This window comes from Grus americana, chromosome 20, assembly GCF_028858705.1.
Source record: "Grus americana isolate bGruAme1 chromosome 20, bGruAme1.mat, whole genome shotgun sequence".
Classification (NCBI taxonomy): Eukaryota; Metazoa; Chordata; class Aves; order Gruiformes; family Gruidae; genus Grus; species Grus americana.
Window position 1 is genome coordinate 8528551 of NC_072871.1, and position 22924 is coordinate 8551474.

At 40.5% G+C, this 22924-nt stretch overlaps 1 protein-coding gene across 6 annotated transcripts in view; it reads right to left on the reverse strand.

Annotated features, from left to right (window-relative positions):
- The window catches only part of NEK6 (NIMA related kinase 6), a 69172-nt gene that overhangs the window by 41803 nt on the left and 4445 nt on the right, over positions 1-22924 (reverse strand). For 3 of the 6 annotated variants that reach the window (XM_054848939.1, XM_054848936.1, XM_054848934.1), the window contains exon 2: positions 1771-1892. In XM_054848939.1, the coding sequence (XP_054704914.1) occupies positions 1771-1863 (93 nt within the window). In that variant the 5' untranslated portion in view covers positions 1864-1892. Of the gene's footprint in view, positions 1-1770; positions 1896-22924 lie in introns of all 6 variants that reach the window. The other 3 variants (XM_054848938.1, XM_054848937.1, XM_054848933.1) reach the window with 1 other exon arrangement.

A 22924-nucleotide genomic window follows, 5' to 3' on the forward strand; every position in this document is an offset into this window, starting at 1 on the left:
CCTTCCCAAATATCTTTCTCTTCCACAAGCTATTATATAGCATGTCTGCATTGCTTATACCTTCAGAGGAAAGAACTGATGTAATTTTGGATTGTTCCAGGTAATAGGTAGCAGAAAATTGAAAGTTATATATAATTATGTTCCTGCAAAATGGAAAATCAGAAATATGTGATATGCAATCATATCATGCCATCAATGTAAGGTGACCTGCCCTCTAAATAGTACAATTTTTGTTAATTTCTAAACTGAATTTGCAGAGAAGCATTTTTTTTTCCCCTGTTCTCTGGTATACTGTATGTTTTTGTTATTCAACTTTTTTTTATTATCATTTTAATAGCAAGACCAAAGAAAGTCTTTCTGCAACCCTAATTCCAAACTAGATCATTCTCAGAACAGTTAATATACTCGGAGACCTCCATTAACACAACTGGGATATTAACAGAGTTGAGGGGAGGTTTCACTGAACAATGTCCATACAGCAAAATGAGCCCACTCAGCATCAGCATAACAGCAGAACATAGATTATTAGCTACTAATTACACTTAACTATGTCATTACAAATTCTAACATGTGCTCCAAGATGCCATGAATGTATCTGCTGCACAGGAACACTTCCTAATCTTGTTCATGAAATAATTACAGGGGCTCTATCCTGCCAAATGAGGCAGTAATTAACCCTAATTGCTCAAAATGCAACTGGCTAATTCTAGGAGATTAATCAAGGGGATTCAATTATTATTAAATGACTTAATATGACAAATTGCTACATTAGGAGAAAGGGGCTTTGCTCCATACAACATTGCTTTCCCAGTAGTGCCGCCTAAGATCCATTCACCATTGTACTCTACACATAGGCAACTTAGGGTTTTTGCAAATCCTATACAGTATCCTATACTGTGTTTTGACACAGCTTTCCTAACAACCGCTTCTTGTTTGAAGAACCTGGATCACCCCTGGACTGCACGTTTGGAATAGCAAATTAACACCCACAACGCCCTCCCCAAGGTAATGGCACACCACAGTTGCAGTAGTCTTCCTTCTGACAGCTTTTCCATGATGCTTGGTTTATTCCATATAATACCTACGTGGAAAACTTAATTGCTCTGATAAACAGACAAAACAGTCTAAAAAAGGCAAGCAGCCAGAATTCACAAGATACAAGTTTCATGAACACAGAGAAGATATCAACATGACTTGGAAAACAGGTCTAACCCTAGTTTTAGCCCCCTTCCGTGGAAAGACAGGAAGAGAGGTACAAGCCACTACAGTGAAACTTGATAGTAGTATAGAAAAAATACATTGTGGGAGAGATTCCAGAGACTCACAGGATATGAAGTCAGAGCACCTACAGTTTCATGTAGGATGAACTTTTTCTCGTATTTGGTCACTACACCTCTTCAGCTTTTATTATTAAATTATAAAAGGATATAAAATACATTTATTCACTTACATAAGCAACTGCTTTTCTTTGGCCTTCTCTTCAAAGAATCAGAGAGAAGAGAAAGCCAACACAGTACTTGTTTTTATAAGATGATATACTTGCTTTAAGCAAAATTCAAAGTATTTCCTTTTTCTCTTATTATCATAAAAAAACCTGGATTCAGGAAACTCTGGCTGGCTGAATCCCAAACTGGATATACCCTAGAACTGCTATAACTGCACTATAAACAAGAGGGGGGGGCGGGGAAGAAGCTAAATGCTAATAAATCTATAGACCTTTATAAAAGGAAGAACACAGAGGAGAAAGATTGAAGAGACACATGCACTTACCTGAGGATCATGCTGATATTCCTGCCCTGGCAGCTTGCAGAGAGGGTTGTTCTGGTCCCCTAGATGATGTGGATGGTTGTGCTGCCCTTCCATGGTATCATACCAAACTCTGCCTCACAGTTCTGCTGGAGTTAAAAGAAAGAGGGGAGAGAGAAGTCTCATCATTGTCCAGCCAGCGCTGAAAGCAAGAAACTCTTTCTAGGGGTGTGCCTACATGTGGCTGTACATCAAGACAGCAAGAACTGATTCCTCCCCTTTCTTCCCTGGGATCGACTCATGCATCCAACTCTCAAAGAAAGAAACCCCTTATCTACCACCAGCCCCACAGAAGCTCAGCTTGCCGCAGACCAGAACACACCCACTGCCACCTGCGAGCTGAAAGGACACAGCAACAAGTCAAACATATCCTCGCTCTCCTGAGATTACAAAACAAAAATACTGATACCACAAATAGTACTGGTATAATTTCATAATAAGCAAAATAGCAGAAAAGGGGTTTATTTGGTCAGTGGTATGTTATCTACAAAGGATACTGTTTTTAGCCAGCTGTAGCAGCAGCCAGCGTTACTTCCCCTGCAGCTGCTGAACCTAGGTGATCCCCAGACACTTAGTGGACGATCCAAGAAAGGTTAGCATGTCTCCATTTGTGAAACAAAAGGTCCCACCAAGACAGTTGTAGCTTTCTTTGGCCAGGGACAACCTAAAAGTGTAGTTCTAGCCACATGCTTTCTTCCCCCCCCCCCCCAAATTAAAAGTTTTCATGCAGGTTGGTAAGCCACAGGAAGCAGTAGCTAGAAACCATATTAGATTCAACAAGATCAAAGTATTCTAGGAACAAACAAACAAGGGAAAATTCCATGAACAAATGTGTTCCAGTTTTACCTGCAGCAATTACTAAGCACAATTGTCCAGCAGAATTACAGAAATTAAAAGGATGCGGCGCTGGAGAAGAGACTCTAGCAAAAGTTACCAGATACAGAGCTTACTGTAAGGAGGCAAAAGTAAACTCACCATCACCGTTTGCAATGATCCTTCATTTTCATTCTAAAGTTATCCTTCAGTCTATAGAGACCAATTCAGTCTCCCCTCCCTTTTTTAAGTGCAAAGATCTCATTTGTGAAGTTCTGACTCACAACACAAATCAAAATTTAACCTTCATTTATGCTGGTAGCACAGCTGGTGAAGAGCTGTGAAATCCAGCACCTGTAACATAAAAGTTCTACACATCGCATCTTGGGCCTACCTTGAATCAAATTATTTCACAGTATGACAAGATCAGTTTTACTAATAAAATAGCAGTATTATGAAATCAGGCAAAAGCTTGTGGGTAACAAGAAGGAAGAAGAAACACAAGTACTTGGGTGAGAGGGCTCAAAAGAGAGGTTATAATCAACCATAACACAAACTGATTAGAAGGAATCAGAAGTGTGGTAGTCAGTTTCCATTTTTTAGAATAAATAAAAAAAAAAAAGAGAGAGAAAATTAAAAAGTGAAATTCCCACAATGGCTGAACAAGGCAAGGGAATTTATCTCCCAAACCGGATGTTCCAGACTTGTCATTATTTAATCAGGTTGCTGGACATTTGAAACCACCACCCAAGTCCAACACACAGCAGTATGGGTACAACTCCTCTTGACCATTCACCACCACTGTGCAGAAGTACCGCGTTCCTCCGAGAGTGTGTGCGTGCAACTGTCATGCCTCAGCATCAGGACAAGCCCGTGAACCCCAGCGTGCTGCCAAGGCCTCTCTCGGGGGTTTCTGGGGTTTCCACGCTTTCCCTCACACCGGTCCCTCCTGTGGAGGGAAGGCTCACTCTGACGCTACGGTTCCCAGGCCAGCACAGTGCAGCCATCTGAAATCATAGTCTGCTCATCTTCAAAAATGGTCCTGTAAAGTTGTAAAGAGCTGCCCATCAGGCTGTAAAGACATTCCCAGTGCTGGAACACCATGGTGACTGCAGATTAACTAAGCCTCCTCTGACACAGAGCTCTGCACAGGTTTCACTGTAGTGAACAGCAATGGGGCAGTTACAGGCTTCTGGCTGAAAGCCTTCCAGATACATCCTCTGTTTACCAAAGCACAAGAGACCTGGCATACATGTATTTTCTAGCCCTTCTAGGAAACAAAACCCATACTTGAATGATCAGTGTCACCATGTCTGAGCCTGACTCGGGCACAAATCCTGGTAATTTTTTCAGCTATTCAGGGGATGCTTTCTGGGTGGATCACAGTGCTCCTTGCTCCGTGGCAGGTCTGGATCAGGCTCTGGCCCCCAGACCAAAGCCAGTCCTCAAAATACATTCACAACACATACAGAACACACAATAAATAGACTAATGTCCTTTCCCCACAAAGGGCTGTACACAGGTTTTGGGGGCTTATTTAATAATGTTATTCATGGCGAGTTATTCATTATCAACACACGCTCTAGGTAATATGTCATTTAGAGTCACATTTTTGCTGCCTTTAGCAGCGACTAGAAGTGTAATGGTGACAAGGAAAGATTTAGTGGCCAACGCAAACTTTTTCAGTAACTTGTTTCAAGAGTTTTGGCAAGTATTCACTCAGTAAAAGAGCACAACCTGACCTCATTAGTGTATTAATAGCGCATGCCTGGCACTTGGGCAATGACTAACTCTTAATTTAAAATACAAAGGTATTTTAAATATTTGGGGGAGTGGGAGAGAAAATATGATGCAGAAGAATTTCTGTAGCAAGCTGTGCTTGGTTCTTTTAACAGTTGTCAGTGAAATAAGCCTTTAGCTCTGGCAGATCTTTCCAACGCCAGCTACCCTAACACGTGCACACACAGCATTGGGGAGAAGGCAGAGAAAACGCTCCTCTTGGTTCTTAAGCAAACCAACTTCCACTCTAACAAACACTCCCTAGAAAAGAGTTGTGAGGGCTGGAGTCCCTGCTGCACAGAAACAGGCTAACACATGGGTTGTAATCAATAAAAACAGTTCTTCCAAGTCAGTACTACGAAACTCCAGTGGGAGGAGGATAATCACTATTAGTATGAAGAAGTTTGATTTTAAGATTCCTTCAGTATCAGGCATCTGTAGGTTTATTAGTAACCAGGTGAATACTTAAAAATAAAAATATGTCTCTTGATATCAACATTAAACTGTTCTACAAAATTTCTACCTTACATTTCACTGCCAGAACTATCTTAATTATTTTATTACTCCTGATTTGCAGAAAGGCTGTTTACTTGAAGGAAGAACATAACACACGTTCTTTCTCTTCTGAGTCCACAAGCCCAGAGAAAACACCGCTAGGGACTGCAGGCTACTGACAGCCTTGCTTCTCACCACTTATCTCCAAAGGAATTCAGAAATTTCACATTTACAGCCTCGAGATAAAAGGCATGTCCAGGCTGTGTCATGTGGAGTACCTACTCCAATATTGATCAAACATCGTATCTACTGCGTCCTGCCTTTGGAAAGGAATACAGCTCAAAAAGAGAAAAGGGAATTATTTCTGAATGTGAGACCCCGAGTCATCTGATCATATGCAATCTGGGACGTTCCTAATAGAACTGTAACTTTCCAGCTACCATAAGGAAACTCAAGGTACAATTACCTACTGTGAGGGATTAGACAATGGGAAGGCAATTAACAGCTGGGAACAGCCTAGCTGCCACGAGCGTGTACAGGAATGCATTAGGCAGAGTATGTGGGTTTGGTCACTGCTTGTTTAAAGCACTACAGCTGGAGGCAAAGGAAGAAGAAAGAACAAAATATCAGCTTTGAAAAGAGATATGGCAGAGCTCACATGACACCAGCTCCAAGCCTGCTGACACCTACGGGACAGCGTGTCCTGCTCGAAGCTGTCAGCTCGGCTATTCTGGGCTACTGGCAAGCACACATCATAGGTAGACTGGAAGGGGGATCCCCAGGAAGGGGCTTCAAGTAGCAGCCAACAACACCAAGGCATTTTATTAGGTCAAAAAAGGTACACTGACTGCATAGAGTTGTCATGCTGCAAAATTCTACAAGGTTTTTGAGACTCTTCTCTTTAGAAAAGTCTAATTGCAAAACTAATATTGCCATTATGTTTTTAAACACAAAAAACTGTTGAACAAAGAACATGGAAGTGTCCTATACGACTACTCAAAACCAGGGACTTTCACCTACATTCCAGATATTTCAACTCTCCTGAGGAAGTGACCACACTGAGCTATGTTTTACTAATTCTGAAGTTAGTTTGGACATTAGCTGCAACATGTCAGACAGGAGTCGTTCCAGACTACTGACAAAAACCATAACACAAGAAATGTTTAAATCTGTTCAGCTACCCCTTACTCCATCCCTCCATTCAGGCTAAATAAGCTGTGCTTTAAATAAGTCATCTCATGGAATCCAAAAATTACCATGAAACTCTCACTTGTAATTAACATAAGCATTTGAATGAGATAAAGCATACCAAAAATTGTATCTTTGTTCCTTTGAAAAGGAACCATCTTTTCAAAGTTACTGAAATGAATTACAATCTCCCACCCCACTGGGGCTATACAGGTTAGGACGGAAGTACTTCATGCCGAGAGAAGCTGTTTCTACATAAGGCATCTTGTGCACATTAACCATACTGCAGTAAAAAGGCTGAACTACAAAACATTTCAGGTTAGAGCATGCAATGCCTCATTAACTGATGGCGACATTAATAGGTAATGGATTTTCCTTTAATCATTTTTTTAAGTAGCAGTCTTAAACGCAAGACTTAGTTCACCGACATCTAGAATCAGCAGCCACTGTGTCTAAACCAAAGTTACGTCTCCCCATCTAATTCAGTCTTTGACCTGTACGAGAAGTGGGAGAAAATAAATCTAGGAGCCTGGTGTATTTCAGGATGTAATTCTACTAACAGCTGGACCAAGAGCAACAAATTTACTTTACACATTACTTTGTAGCAACAGTATCATTGACACAGTATAGCATCAAAGAAATCAAATGGGGAATTAAAACAAAAGCTACTGACACAGAAGCAAGCAGGGACACCACCACTCAAATTTGGTCTTATTTCCTTATTATCACATGGAAGGGGCAGAGGGAGGTGGAGTTCCAGACAAATAATTGAAGATTTTTTTTTTTTTTACAGCCAAAGACAACAGTAGGAAATAAGACCAGAGGTCTGGGAATAAGGCATGTTTTTACTTTACATTGTTCTAGCTCTGCACTTTCGAGTGACAGGCTTTTTACTACTGCTTCCAAATTTCCTACAAAGCTTTGCAGTGTCAAACCATTTCAGACTACGTCTTGACCATGACAGTAAATTAAAACATTTTTAAATTGCATGAAGCATCACATATCTTTCCAGAAAGTGGATAAAAGAACAGGATCACCATTTGTGAAAGGCTTTACAAGAACAACCTAACAGCTTTCCAGAATTACTATAAAGACTCAAATTCCTCATACACATAAGTCCCAATAACACAAGTGCTCAAAAATCAACATACACAAAAGCAAGGACTGCATACAATTCATAAAACCTCTTGCAGCATTTTCCAGCTCTTGAAGACAGATCTCCACCCTAATTTTAATCAAAACTGGAGCGTTTACCTCTACCTCCAGAAAAGCAATTATCTGCTTTGGGAACTACACACTAAAAAAGAAAACAAATGGTAGCAATTGGGTCCAGTCCTGGAAGAGGAACGGGTAAGCAGAGCTGATACCATGTTTGTGCCTACCAGTAAGTGAAGCGCAGGGGGAAAGGTTTCACCAAAGCCCTGTTGACACAGCATTACTTCCACGATATTCCAGCCAAGTCACTTTAAGGATCTATCACGACTGTTTTAGTATTTGGGGTCAATTTTAATCAGCCACACAAATTCCAAATTCTTTAGCTTGGCTGCCAACCAGTGTAATAACTTTTACTACAGTAGAAGTGTCAGCAGCTCAGGTGACTTTCCAATACTGCAGTTTATGATCATTAAACATTAGCAAAATCAATTACCTTGTATAGGTGCCATCCCTGTTCTACAATATCAGACACAGGCATGCTTCCCTCTGCACCAAAGTACATTTATCATACCAAAATCAGAGGGAACTCTCACACATACAGAATCCACTGGTATTTCCTATTACTGAAATACTGGTACTTAGCTGCATAGCATAGAGACATATGTTGTCTTGATAAAGCTTTCAACTTTCTAATACTGTCTATCAAAGACATCATGACAGCACAGAGCCACACACAAAAAATGGCAACTCCCATGTAACTGTATGGTACAGGACTGTTGGATCCACAGGGGGAAACAGTTCCCAAAAACAATGGAAGGAAGTGAAAGGCTTCCAATTAAATCAGGGGCCAACTTTAAATAAATAAATATTTGAGGAAAATATAACTGAACACAGCATAGAGCACTCACTTCTCCCAACAGATCTTAAGGTATAAGCTGAGAAATTTTGAAAACAATGCCCTAAAAATACTCAAGATACCAAAAAACTTCCACCTCATTTTCTTCAGACTCATCTCAAGAGTTTTACAGGCAATTCAGTTACTCTCTAAGGATTCAGAATAAATTTAACAACATAGTGGGGAATATGACCAAAGCTCACATGCAATGAACAGCTTATTCTCTCAAACTACAACTTCATGCATGTTTGTGTGTCACCATGTGCCCCTCACTCCATAGGGGAATAATGCAAAAAGGTGAAATACAAAACGTATGTCCAACTATGCCAAAACACCTAAAAAAGAAAAGACTCCCTCAGTAATATAAGTCACTGGCATCACAGACTTTAAGCATCCTGCCACGTACTGTCACCCTTCTGCAGCGCAGTTATTACTGCAGCAGTGCATAGTGACAGCATTCACAGGTAACCTGGAGTTTTTACAAAGCAAGGGAAGATAAAAACCCTCTCGCGCAGTCAGGTCCCCTACCACGTCCCAAGCTGCGACTCCTCTTTGGGTACCTGACTGTCCTTACGCCCCATCCCATCCCTCTGACACCTGAATCAGCAGAAAGCAAACCAAACCACAAAATCCCATCAAACCCCATGGTACCTTGCAGGTACCTGACAGGTGGGATTCTCAGAGTAGAATAGCTCAGGGCACTTGGTAGCAAAGGCCAAGATCATTAGTTGCAAGGCACTCATTAAGGAGCAGAACCTCATCAGCATGTTGGCATTCAGTCTCACATACCCTACTGCCCCGGGGTGCAGCTCTTCTCTAAACTGGCCCGGTGAAACAGCTGTGACCAGTCTAATCGCATATCACCATGCATCTCTGGATGCCTCAAACCCAACTACAGGCCAAATTATTTGCTCCCAGATGTATAATCGTGATAGGACCATGCACCTCAAAAGCAGACAGCAAAGCAGCAGTATGAGCACTCAGTGTTACAACTGTTTTCTGTACCAATGCTCTTCACCTTCCTGCAACACACACCAGCTGCTGCCACGTGCCCAGCGTTCAGCTCTGCTGCTGCCCATGACACTGGAGGAACCAGCACATTGGAGACTTCACAGGGAACAAGTTTGTGAATGCAGAATGAGCCACAGCAACTCCAGCTTTCCCTTGTACTGCCACAAAAAGTATTCTGCAGAATAAACTATGAGGTTTTCCACTTTTGCACCACCTCCTACTGTAAAAGGACCTAACCCAGTCTTGAGGGGTCTCAGTGTTCCTGGCTGTGAAGCGCGGGCAGCTGTGCCCTTCCTGGAACATTACGGGGCTTTTTGTACCTCCGACCCGCTCCAATGACCTCAAATACCATATTTTTATATATATATACACACACACATATATATGCTTTTCCACTCAGTTACTCTATCCCTCTCATACCCTCTCACTACACAGGGACTTGGGAGGAGGCAGCAGCAAGCAGCTCTGTTTGGGGTACCTTGTGTAAAACAAAACAAAAAGGCAGGTCTTACATAGTTCCAGAAATCCACGAGTTGTTTAGACACAGTCAAGTACATTACTTAAGCTACTGCAGAAATTTCCATCTTTCACCATATACGAAGAATTGAGGTTACCAGTGATAAGATCCAGCAGTGCAGAGGAAGCAGGCCCTGGGTCAGCCCAGGCTCCCCCACCTCCCCTGAGCCACCGGCGTGCTGTTCACTGCAGACTCCCCAACGACTGGAGCAACGCAAACTATTTTACAAAATAAACACAACCACATCAGCAACACTTTCTTCCTCTCTACTGCCCAATAATATTCTTCCTCTCGCTTGCTCATAAAATAAATCTGTCAGGATACTATATGAGATTACCTATATATTTAAATGATGATCTTGGCTTATGATTACATTATCGCTGTGGTTCAGGGTACGTGCTGTGGGGAAGGCAGTCCAATCCTAGGAGAGTATTATTTTCAAGTGACTTTTATTGTCCATTATCTTACACCATTTCTGTCACAGCTATGATGTCTGGTAGGAATAGTTCACAACAGAAATATCTTTGTCGTTAGTATTCTCATTGCAATTTAGTCAGATCAACCTTTAAATCTCATCCATCATACTGAAGAGCTTTGGCAAAGCAAGCGCAGTAATATATGCTTCCATGCAAAACCTAATTACAGGCTAGGTTAAAAAGCCTACCCCATTCCTTCTGCAGTGCAAGGTGACAGGAAAACCTGAGCATCCCTTGGTTTCTCACTCTCTCTTTTTGCTGGTGAAGTGCGTAACCCATTCATTACAGCAGACTGATTCTGTCTGGCACATGACAAACTTACTTGAACCTAACAATTAAACTTCTGACAGCGTTTCCAAAAGCAGAGAGTATTTACTGTAAATGCTTGACAATTTTTTCCTCTCTGCTCATCTCTCTCAACAGTCACCTTATGATGACTGGAAATTACCATAAGCAAATAGCAGTCTAACATCCAAAAAACCCTCATGTTAATGTGAAATGCACACCTGCCAACACTGAAAAAATATGAATATGAATGTTAAAGCAAACAACATGAGGACTGCCACTGAAATGCACGAGACAGGAGAGAATGCTGCAAGAGCAGAGTTGAATAATACAATTCAGTAAAAAACAGTTCAGAAAGAGCTGCCTACAGAACATACAGCTGACTGGAGCGCTGCGGGGGCAAGGCTGCCTGCAAACACAACCAGCCCTGCAAAGGAAGGACTGCACGGTTTGCCTTACCAACACCCCCAGACTGCAGTGAGGGAAGTTAAATAGAGTGCAGACGCATCACCAATAGTTTCAAAATTTTAGGCTTAGCATTAAGATGAAACTGTATCTATAGAAACACACACACAAATGTAACACAGCATGAGTTACGGACACCTGCAAAGCCCGAGAAAGCATAAAATATATGGAAGCGTGAACAGACTCTTAAAAACAATATATTAAGATCGCTCAGTTACACAACTGTTAGATTTAGTAATGCTATCCGTGACTAAAGTGCTAATATATTATCTAATATAACTTCACTCATCTCATTGACATAAACTCTAAAGGACAAATAAAAACTGGCAGAAATCAACTTTCCCAGCCTTTAATATCAGGGAAGCTTTAACGGGTAGGCCCTGGATCTCACACTAAAAGTAATAAAAGCATCAGTCACCAAACGCAGTTGAAGTCAATAGCTGTGTTTCAGTAAGTAAAAATTTCTTTATCAGTATTTTTAAGTACTAAGGACTGCAGCTGTGTTAAATGAAATTCAAATAAAGGCTGAGTTAAACAGATATTTTTGAAAACTTCCAGAAGCATATCCTCATCCAACCTTACGGAACTCGTATTAATAGAAGTTACAAATATTCAAACTACGGAATTGGCCTCACAATAAGAAAATACAAAAATATATTTATGTATTTATATATTCAAGTTTTTACAAGTAGCTGCTGCCCAATCAAAATGCAGAAACCAAGTCACAGCCCCCAGTGAAAACTGCACCTGCAATTTATAAACCCCTAAAAATGACAAGGATGTTTGCAACAAATTGAGCACTGAGAAGAACAGCGTATTGATCACACCTTCCATTTTACAAGCATGGGAATTACCCTGAAAGCAGGTGCAGATGGGCTTGTTTTAAGACTTTGTGCAGAGCTTTTATTAAGACTTTGTGCAAACAACATTTTCAACAGCCAGTAAGGAGTGCTGACTTCTCAAAGACCCAAAATCCACTAACTGAGAATGTTTTAGTAAAATGGCTGAAAAGCCCTAGAGCTTTTTCCTACTATGTCAACAACTGATATTCATTAAACAAATGCTGTGACAGACACTGTAATTCACTGTTCCATACCTAGAAGCAAAATGACATTAAGTCAACTATTTAAAGCTATTCGGAGCCATCTCACTGTAGATGTCAATAAAACAAATGCTTCCTGCCAATAATTAAGTACCTATGTCAAACTTCCCACTCTCTTTATCCAGCTGAGGTCCTTATTCTCATTTTAACCAAGCAAGATTATCATTTCAAATACTCTGTGTTCTAGTTTGGGGACAAATCTAGTAAAATGACTTGAAAATAGCAAGGTCTGACACAGTATTTTCCCCTCCCCGACTGTATTACTATACCCAAAGATCCTATTTGAGTTTATACAATACTTCAGATAGAAGTAAGCTAACTACCTTCCTGGTGGTGAGAACCGGTGAAAGTAATGGGCATATGAAACATTCTAATTTGGGTTTTAAAAGGTTAAATTTGAGTGAAGGGTTGGTGGGGGTTTTTGGGGGGTTGTTTTGGGTTTTGTTTGTTTGTTTTCTTATGTCATAATATCAGCTCCCTAGAACTTGGTCCCAACTCAAAGAGACAATTGTTTGCAAAAGCCTTCTGGATACGCTTTAGATGCTCTGTAGCTCAATCCATCCATTACAATGGATGGTTTCACACAGCTCCTATTAAACAGTCCTAGGATCAGTGCCAAGAGTACTTAGTGATTTATAGTTATGACTAAGTAATCAATGTGATAAGATAAATGTTCCTTTTCACCAGCCTAACTGGACTATTCCTACCTCTTATTTCACTGCATGGAATTTCCTAGTGCAACACCACACGTACATAGTTATGTACAATGTTTGTGTAAGATATAGATAAATATCAAACACATATTCATATCCAAAATTGAGGATGGATAGCAGTCAGTGGCATTTAAAAAGTGACAATAGTTCCTTTGAAGAGAGACAATAGTGTAAACACAATACAGCAAGTGCCAGTTGCATTTTTCCCCCAACTAGTTTTCACTAATGCATATTTCAGATAAAGAAGCCAACATACCTTAATTTATATTCTTCTAGTTGCAATTTTGAGACTTCCAAAAGTATTCACCATATTCATTTTCACAGTCTTTGAAACATTAGAGATAGACCTCTCGGACCACTACTGGTGCTAACGAAACACATGATAAAAATAAACACATACTAAGTCTACCTGGAATTTTACTGTATTGCTTACTAAGCATGCAACAACATGCTCACCTTTTAATTTATAATGCAATAAAGCTTTCAAGCCTGAAGCCAAATTATTTAAGAACATTTCTGTTATCCTGCTCAGAATTCATTCATTTCTGATGAAGGAAAGATTAAATATAGGTTGGAAATATATTCATAACATATACGTTCACAGAAACTGTCAGACATTTTCACATCATTAAATCATAACTGAAATAAGTAACATCACATACAGCTAGGAAACGCACGCTGTCTGTACCAGTAATGTCAGCTTCGTTATTATGCTGGCTGTGCGGTCTCCCTCCCCCATCAAGGGAACAATCAGCTATTTACACATAAGTAAGCAAACTTACTGTACTACCAGAGAGTTGACAATCTACATGTGAAATACAAACAGTTTCCACTCTCCATCAATATCTGAAGAGCCCTTGTAAAAAAGAAGAGCCAAAAATCAAGTAGTAGGGAAGTCTGACTGTTCCCAACCTATGGCAAAAACATCCAGTTTAAGCTAATCCCCAAGATCAGTTTCTACCAGACAAATAAGTATCCAAACAATTTCCACAGCTTGTTCCTATCAAGACACCTTTAGCAAGCAGCCATCTCAAACAAGAGCACAAGCAAATGGATCATCTTAAGCCAATAAGACAAAACCAAAAGTAAAATCCAAAGTACAAAAAAAGTGTTAAATAAACTCTGCTGCTACAGCCCCCAGTCCCAAATGTGGGAACTGTTCTGCCTGGTCTGGTCTTAGAAAGCTGAATAAACATGACACGTTAAATCCTAACAAAGTTTTCTATAAATACATATATACATATGTGAATAGAAATACCACCGCTTAGCACTGATAAACACCTTTTAATTAGCACAATTCCAAGTACTTGGCAAATATTAAGCAAACCTCACAAAGACACTTCTGAAATATTGCTGTAATTTCTCAAGTGTTCAAGGAAAGCTTAGGCAGACCAAAAGTAGAAGAGCCAGCTCATGTCAGATGGGCTCAAAATCTATCAGACCTGCTGTAACCACTCTGTTCACACAGTTTAGAGCCACTGAGTCTTTAGTAGCCAACATATCCATCCCAAACACAGGGAAAAGGAACAGAGGAAGATATAGAAATATATAGGTATATGTTCACCCAACTTCAAAACATCAGAACAACAGCTTGAAGTATTTACATTTCTCATAATCAGAAATAAGAGGAAATGATGCTGAGAATTATGCAGCCCAGCCAGTCTAAAGATTCATATGATTCAAATCCAAAGGCAACTTCAAAGCCACCTCGTAAAACCCTGTGCAAAACTTCCAAGCAGCCAGATGCTAGCATTGCAGGAAGAGCTTTCACAGCATCTGGATCTTGCAAGTAACAGCCAAACGGAAGCAGAAACTCTTCCCTGTGTAAAAAGATTTAACATTTTTCAACTTACAAAAATAGCTACATTAGAAACATATTTGTGTTTTTCCACCTCAAAATATGCTAAATAAGACTGTATTATCATATATTGCTATAAATGTTTTATTTAGTACAGGTAAGACACATCGGCTTCCCTACACACTCCTGAGTGTCTGGAACCACCAGCACCAGTTTTCCAAAAATCAATGCAGTTCTTCGGTTCATATCCACACTTCTATACCACTGTAAGTAACACATCCCCATCTCCTTTCTCACATGGGCACAGTTTTCCTTAAAGAACAAGATTCATTCACCAGTGCCTTGGAGATCAAGGCCACAGGGTAAAACAAAAAAGATCTGTTCTTTATAAAGTCTGCATAGCTACTTTTATTACTTATTTTGATGACAGACAGGGTTAATGAAGTTCTTGCAGAGAACTCTCCCTTTCCTGGGCTAAATGCCCAAATTCTTTCAGGATTCACAAGACTTGTCTATTTAAATTGGGTCCAATCTTCCCCCCACACACCCCCCCAACCCCCCCCCCCGCCCCTACAGAAAGGCCTGCACAGAATGTTCTGAAGAGGAACTGGGAATTAACCTTTCAAGAAAATTACAACTAAATGTGCGAGCTCTGTATAAGAGGCAAATCACATTTCACACTATATTCTGCTCTCTAGGTAACAATTTTCTATTATTCTAATAAGCTTCAATGCTGAAGCATAAATCAGATTATTAAAAACTATAAACTTACTCATGCAAACAAAAATCTTCTACCCTGCCCACCCCCCATCTCTTTCCCAACCAGCCCTGACTGCCAAGACACTGCATTAATCTCAGATTAATACTGCGCTGTTAGAACACAAATTCACCTATTTGAGGGAGCTAGAAAGATTACGCTTTACTTACCAAGACAACAGCTCCACTAGTTTCACTTCCAGTTTTTTGTCTGAAAAATCTCTGCTCTATACCACAAGGTGCCTTTCAGACATTCCCAGGTCTACAGCAATATATCGATCAGAGACTGAGCAGTTTCTCACCATACAGGTACAAGAAAGCGGCCAAGTGGAGACAACTTGCCCTGCCCTGCTCTTTCCTTCCCCCGAAATCTGAGGTCCGTCTCACAGTTGTTTTGCAGATACACCACAGTCCTTCGGATAACAATAGAAAAGTGCTTGTGTCCCACAGCATGAATCAAAGAATTAAGGGACGTTTGCAGAGGCCTGTGCGTTATGTTTTCAAAATGCAGCATCTGTTCTATCTACCACCAGACACCTATCAGCCACAGCCATCATGAGGAGTACTTAGGGTTAAAGTATTAATGCAATTAAAAGAAAGAAACAAAAAAAATCCAGCTGAGGCACAGAACACAATTTAGCTTTCAGCAATCCATGAACTAAGTAAAATGTAATTTTCCAACCATCTCAAATCACCACTTTTTAAGAGTAATTATGCAGAACACAGCTGAAAGTATCTACCATGGGTGAGTTCATCAGCATTCAGAGACAACTGTTTACCATCAGATACTTGCACAAAACACAAGGGTTTGCTTCAGAAAAGAAACACAAATATTTACAGTATTTCAAAATAAGCTGCAATATGGCTTATTAATATCAATGCAAATTATGTTGACACCTGTGAATAACACACTACTACTCATCAATAGAAATCATTTTTCAAGTCCAACAAAATCCACGTGCAGCTGTCCTCGACCAGTGAAGGAGCAAGCAACATGGCAAAGCAACTGCAAAAGCAGAAAAATAAAAATTAAAGAGCAGTGACAGCAAAGGATCAAATTGACCTAATGTAAAACAAACCAGCTTAAAGAGCTAGTAGAAAAAAAATAAATGAATAGTGATGTAGCGATTCATTTGGAAATAACATGAATGCTGCATTAAGTGCCCACGCTTGACTGGAGTCAACGATGGGGATAAAACACACTTGTCCTGACTCCATACTCTACTCTGCTTTAACCCCTAGACAGTATCACAAAATAAACATGGATCATCACAGTGATGTCAGCAGCATCCTGCAGGGATTTATAGATATTTGGAAAGCAGAAGGAGTGTGTGGGCAAGGCTTCTATAAAAACAACAAAGCTGTGTCAGTAGCACACATTCCTGTGAGCGGACAGAGTTCCCACACTACAATCAAGAGCTGCGTAACACCTTGTTTTAAAGGTAAATGAGTGGAAATGGAACTATGGACAACAGCAACTGAGTCTGGAGGGGAATTAATGCCACATAATGGATGCACGAACAAAAGCTACCCTGGTTCTTACTGCTGCCTGATGACTTGAGAGTAGATATAAATTTAAACATGGTCCTGTGTAACAAATTAGAGACAGTCTCCCGAGGGAAACTATATTCCCCACGTCATCTAGCTGCTTTTATCAAATTCATTAGTGCCATCTGTGCCACTGAAAAAATGAGCAAGCTGGCACTTGGCTGTCCCCAGTTTCAGATGAGCGATACGAAAGGTAACGTGCAACTTCAAAGTCTGATAAGACTCACGATGAATGATTCATTCCAAACTTTACTTCCCTTGGAGCACCACATGCAAACAAGTTGTTTAAAAAACACACACTCATCCCCTGCCAATCCAGGCTGCACTTTCACATAAGCTTTTCTAGCTGACCAACTTCTCACACACCAGCCAGAGGAAAGACACCGCCAGCTCCTCCTGCCAGCCCCATGAACTCCAGAATAAGGCTGACAAGAGGCAGGAGGGGACCTCAGAAACCTGTGCCACAGCCACGCTGTGCAGGAGAGAAGACACCAGCACAAAGCTCCTGTACACGGCTGTCTAAGAAAATGTAAAGCCAAATACTCCAAAAGGTATGCCTAGCTGTGAATAATGTGACTAGAATATGGCCCGAGCATTGCTGAAATATTGGTTTTCATTGCCTTGTTATTGATGGGATGAATGATGCTAAGGCAGTAAACATTATTTTCAGAATAGGAAGGTCAACAGTTCTCATTTCCTTCATTACCCCTTTGACATTCTTCTAATCCATAAGTAAACACAATATTGAGGGGTTAAAAAAAAAAACCAGCCACAAAATGGGAACACCATAGTGTGATGTGCTTACAAAATAACCAACTCCAAAAAATCCTGGTTGAAGACAATACGCATTGCATTGAGAGCAACAATCCACAGTACGTTATACCAAAAATGCTACAAGGTCTGTTTGTCCATGAGAATGAATCATGGTTTACCCCTGGGAAGAAAAATGTGCAACTAGAACTCAGGCTCCTTCAGGGACTTATTAGATCCTCAAAAAGCCATCACAGATGCTGAAAGCTGTTTTTGCAGCAGAAGCTTAAACTTGAAAATAGACAGCAGAGAAGCATAAAAGAAAAAAAGCCAGTACATTACACTTCAGCATTCACAGGTAACAAAAGGAAGATACTTCAGCACTAGACTAGCATCTCTGGCCTTATCTACCTTAGACCTTCCAGAAAGTTTCCTACCATTCTACTGTTTCCAAGAGCTAGCAGCAGCATGAGCCATCAGGGACATTCCCAGGGTTTCCAAGTCACCAGCAATTTTTTTACTACACATAGCTCTCTCCCACCCAACAGCTCCAAACTTATTCTCAACATGTAAAATGCTAGGGAAAGAGGGCATGCCCCTGTGCTATGCAAGGATCACCACCATTAGGTCACACTGCTGTGGTAATGCTGACAGTAGTAAAAGGAACATGGGGAAAAGGCAACTTCAAGAGGAAAAACTCCAGTGCCGGACACTGATTTTATTATCTCTTTCCACAGGCCAACTGAAACCCCATAGTCAGAGCAGATTTTCACTTTAACATGGACAACTACAGTGAGAACATAAAATCAAGTCAGCCATCCCTCCCTACTACAGAGCCAAACCCTCCCCATGAGAGCTGTGTGCTCACAACACAGCAAAACGTTGGACTTACAAATCAGTTTCATCAACAGACAATCAAAAATATTTAAACACCATTTGCAGCTATTTTGACTTAAGTAGCTGCAGCTTGATTAACAGTCTTTTCTTCAGAGAGAACTGCCTCTCCCTGCATTAGTGATGAAACACAAAAGCTAAAATAAGTCTTCATAGTCACTTTAAAGTACAAACCAGAGAGACTAAAAGAAATCCCAATAAATAAGTCAGAGTAAGTTATTGCATACCTTAATATACAAAGCACTAAGAGCAAACACAGGTAAAGAACCATACCCAACACTGTTTACCCTTGGATGGTAAAGTTCTTACAACTGACATAATGTTATAAATTGAGTAATTGACCCGCAAGGAAGTAAGGAGCTCAAGAGAGTTAAAAATTACCCTATAAATACCATAAAGATTAACAGATTTGTAATACCCACCCAAGAAGCACTTACTCTAAGTAGAATGATTATGAAAACACAGCAAGAATATTTACTCCATAGTACTGAGTTCAGTATATACAAACTGCCACAAAAGGCAGCACTGGTTCTTAATATAGTGACAGCTGAAAGTCACCACTTAGATTTCCCAACTGATTAAAGGGTAGCACACAGACACACACAGTTGTGACTTATTTGCTTCCCTGGAATACATTCATATATCTTTAAAAACCTTGTCAAGGTAGTTTGGGGTTTTTTTGTTCCAGTTTAACATTTGAGACTTACGTTTCGCAAAACTCTGACAGAAGAGCTAATGAAATACTGACAGCAGAAAAGAACGCAAGCAGAACTTCCATGAATGAAAAAGGAGGGAATTTTTGTGTCCATGTTTGTTGACATCTATTCTACTCTGAGTCCCTACTCTTGGAAGAAAGAAACCTTAAAACATCTACAGCTTTCTCCCCATCTCCTCACTGTAATGACATATGTATGCCCCAAGAACTAGAACCCACCACAAACTCCACGACAGGCTTGACATTCAGGGTGCCTGTATGCAAGAAAAAGCTTTCCAATAAGGAGAAAACCCACTCCTTTCCGGGATGGCAGAGACAAGTGTCCACGAGGTTAAGAACAGGACAGAGACTTAAACTGAAATTCCTGAATCATATTAATTATACTGTGAAGTTGGAATCCATCCTGTAGGTCAACAGTCCCCAATTACTGCCCCATCTGCAGTGAATTTGATCTCCAACTCCACAGTTTAAAAGTCACTAGGTTAAGAAAAAAGTTACTCTCCCAAGTACGAGAGGACAGTTGGCTTTAAGGAAACAGGAAAAGTTGGAACTTCTATTATCCTGCACCACTTGAGCCAGGAGGCAGCAGGCACCACCAAGCAACAAGTGCGGATGGAACAGCTCAGGCTCCAAGAGGGAGCAATCCCAACTATCCAGCACCCGTTCTTCCTGTCAGCATGGACTTAAAGCTCCACTTCATGCACGCCATGAGTTTTCAACAAGCTGGTGGATATTTCCCACCTCATAGCAAGTGGGCTTCTTAAAAGACTGAATGACAAAAGTAACTGGAGAACAGTATCTGTCACTGAACTCTGTAAAACGAAAGACTTGCAAATCCTTCCCAGGGTGTGGAGCAACACCTGCTCTGTCAGCAGGCTGGGCTGGGCGCGGGGTCACAGCCCTTATCAGTTCGGTTTTTGACCCCTGAAATACCAGCACACAAGGTGAGGCAGCTATGATTCACTTGGATATAGCGTACGGAGGAGTGGGATGGTGAGAGTGTCCCCCAAACGGACAACATAACCAGTCCCAGGGAATCCCACCCAAATAAATACTGAAGGATGTTTTGGGCCTGGAAGGTGGGATGCTGTGTTGAAACAAGACACTGAGACCTCCTCAGGAAGGTCCCTCAGCTGTCTCCCGGCACTGCTGAAATGCATGGCTGTGGCTGCAGAGCCAGGCTGCTGACAGCCATTCATGTTGTAAATAGCTGTGGCAGCACAAGACATTATCACCCCCTCCCCTCAAAGGAGAATCTCTGTCCTTTTCTCCAGCACTGCCACACTGGGGTTTATTACCGTTGATTCCTCAGTTAGGCTGGTTTATAGGAGGTCTAAGCTCACCCAACTAGCTTTGCCTGAAACTGCCAGGGAGCACTCCCACACATCATTCTGCCATTGGCTACGCAAGATCAGGAGCCATCTCTTCCCCTGACCAGAAGGCTTGTTTCCAAAAGGGGTTTCGGGAACAGACTCAGCAGCGTTTCCACACTTGGAAAAACAACATTTCAACACAATTTCCAGCTGATACTACACAAAATCCATATGCTGAATTTAAAAAAAAGCGTATAACACACTATATTGAGATGGATCAATCCAGAGGGGCAGCCACATTTTAAAGACATGGTGAACTAAGAGGTGCATGGACCACTACACCTGCCAGCTCCTGACAGAGAAATCAGAATAGCTTCAGAATGAGAACTGCTTGAAATTACAACTAGTCACTACTTTGATAAAACAACTAAATAAATTGCCATCCTAAAAAGCAAAAGCATTGATCTGTCAGGGTTGGTGCCCAAGGTTCTGTTCAAAGGCCAGAGATGTCTTGGCACCTACTTTGATTCATCATGTGAAGCACATACTAAGGTTGGAGTCCAGAACTGGAGACCTAAGTTACTCAAAGCAAATAAACACAGAAACTTGAAGAAGTGCCTAGGGATTGTAATCTATCTGTTAATAGTCCGGGAAAAAAATGATACTGAGGAGACAACAATAAGGGGAAAAGCTTTATGCCAGCAGCAGCAACTTTTTAATTTAAAAAGAACAATCTTGCCATCTTCTGCATTTTGTCATTAGACATGTCGTAACTATTTTAATAAGTTTTATAATTGCCATGGTGTACTAGCTCATAGAACAATAAACCAGCATATCCAATTTACAATCTAAAACTAAGTCCATGTAGTTCTGTGCACAACTCCACTTCTGCCATGTTGAGATCTTAGAAAACACTCAACTCTAACAAACACCATTAGGCCTTTCACACCTGCACTTTTTCAGGCTTCATCGCACTTGGACTCCAGTAGAAATATGGATTTGCTACATGCTCCCTTGACAGTTTCTCATCTACCCAATTTTGTTGTATAAAACAGTGAACAGGACAGACAATACCGCCTTACCTTACTGAAGCACAGCAGACTCTAAAGTAGTAATTCATAAACTACCTGCAAGTCTGTTTTTTTGAGACATAATAAATAATGCATTCTGGCTGCTAAACAAGCATTTGTGAGGTTTCAAGAATGCTTTGGAGTGTGAAATTCCTAGAGTCTCATTCACTTACACCGTTTGGTTTCAAATAGATAGAGTCTGCTGTCAGTTCACTTAAACGTGTAACAGGAAACTCAAATTTGACTAAAAGGTTGTATTACATTACTACTGGTTTTGTATGGAAACCTTTTTAGAAGTAAGAAGCTAAGGGGAAGTTTTTTTTTCCCTCTCCCATCTGCGACAGACAGCTGTTCATTGCCTGGAATCTATGATAGCAGACACTTAAAGTAGCACCAAGCTGAAGTAAACACTTTTGAAATTTAATTTCTTTAATTGTACCAACACCGTAAAATTATTTGCAATTTATTGCATCGTGTCATGTAATAAGCCGTATCATATGACTAAATGCAGGAAGCTAAATATACTGTTTTAATTGAATAATTTTTTTTCTGAAGTATTTTAAAGTGTTAAAAAACAATCCACGAGACTTCTCGCACATGTACAGCAATGGCACTTACAGCAAGCCCAGATGTTTAAATACTTAGCACAGGTTAGAACTTGAAGTTAACTTGATCCAATCCAATATGCATATAAAAAAATAAGCTAAGATAGAAAAAGACCTATCTACCTATAAAAAGATTTGACAGCTTTACAGACTGGTGCATTTGAACCACTATTAAAAATAACTCCCTGTGGTTTTCTGTTTTTAAACAAAACTTAAGCTTACAAGCTCTAGAGCTGCCCACTTTGTCACACACTTACACAGTCCTACATTCTCCCTGTCCTACATTTCAGCCAACTAAAGACAGCAGCTTCCAATCTGGCTTTAAAAGCAAACGCACACCCACACACCCCCAAACTTGTAAGAGATTTTTATTCAGGTTATTCTTCTACGTAATTTAGACACACTGCAGCAATTTCAACCTGCTGGAAAAAATGCTATGATTTCGAAGTCAGTTTTTAAATCTAGATTTTGCATGCAAATTTTTTGGCTTCTGGGTTTTTTTTTTCTTCAGAAAGAAAAATATTGTCTGGGCTAACATTACTTCTGAGTTCAAATAGATTCTTCTATCTCCTAGATACTAGGTTTTTTTACTCCTTTTAACTTTAGAGTCACAGCTCTACAGTGAAACATGGAATTCAGAAGTGCAAAAGACCTATTACATCACATCCAACGTGCTTTGCAGCAACAGACTACCACTCCCTTAAAAGCATCAGCCCAGAAGGGTCCGGCCTGCTTTCCCCATGCACATGCTAGTCCCTCCATCGCAGCAGTCCGT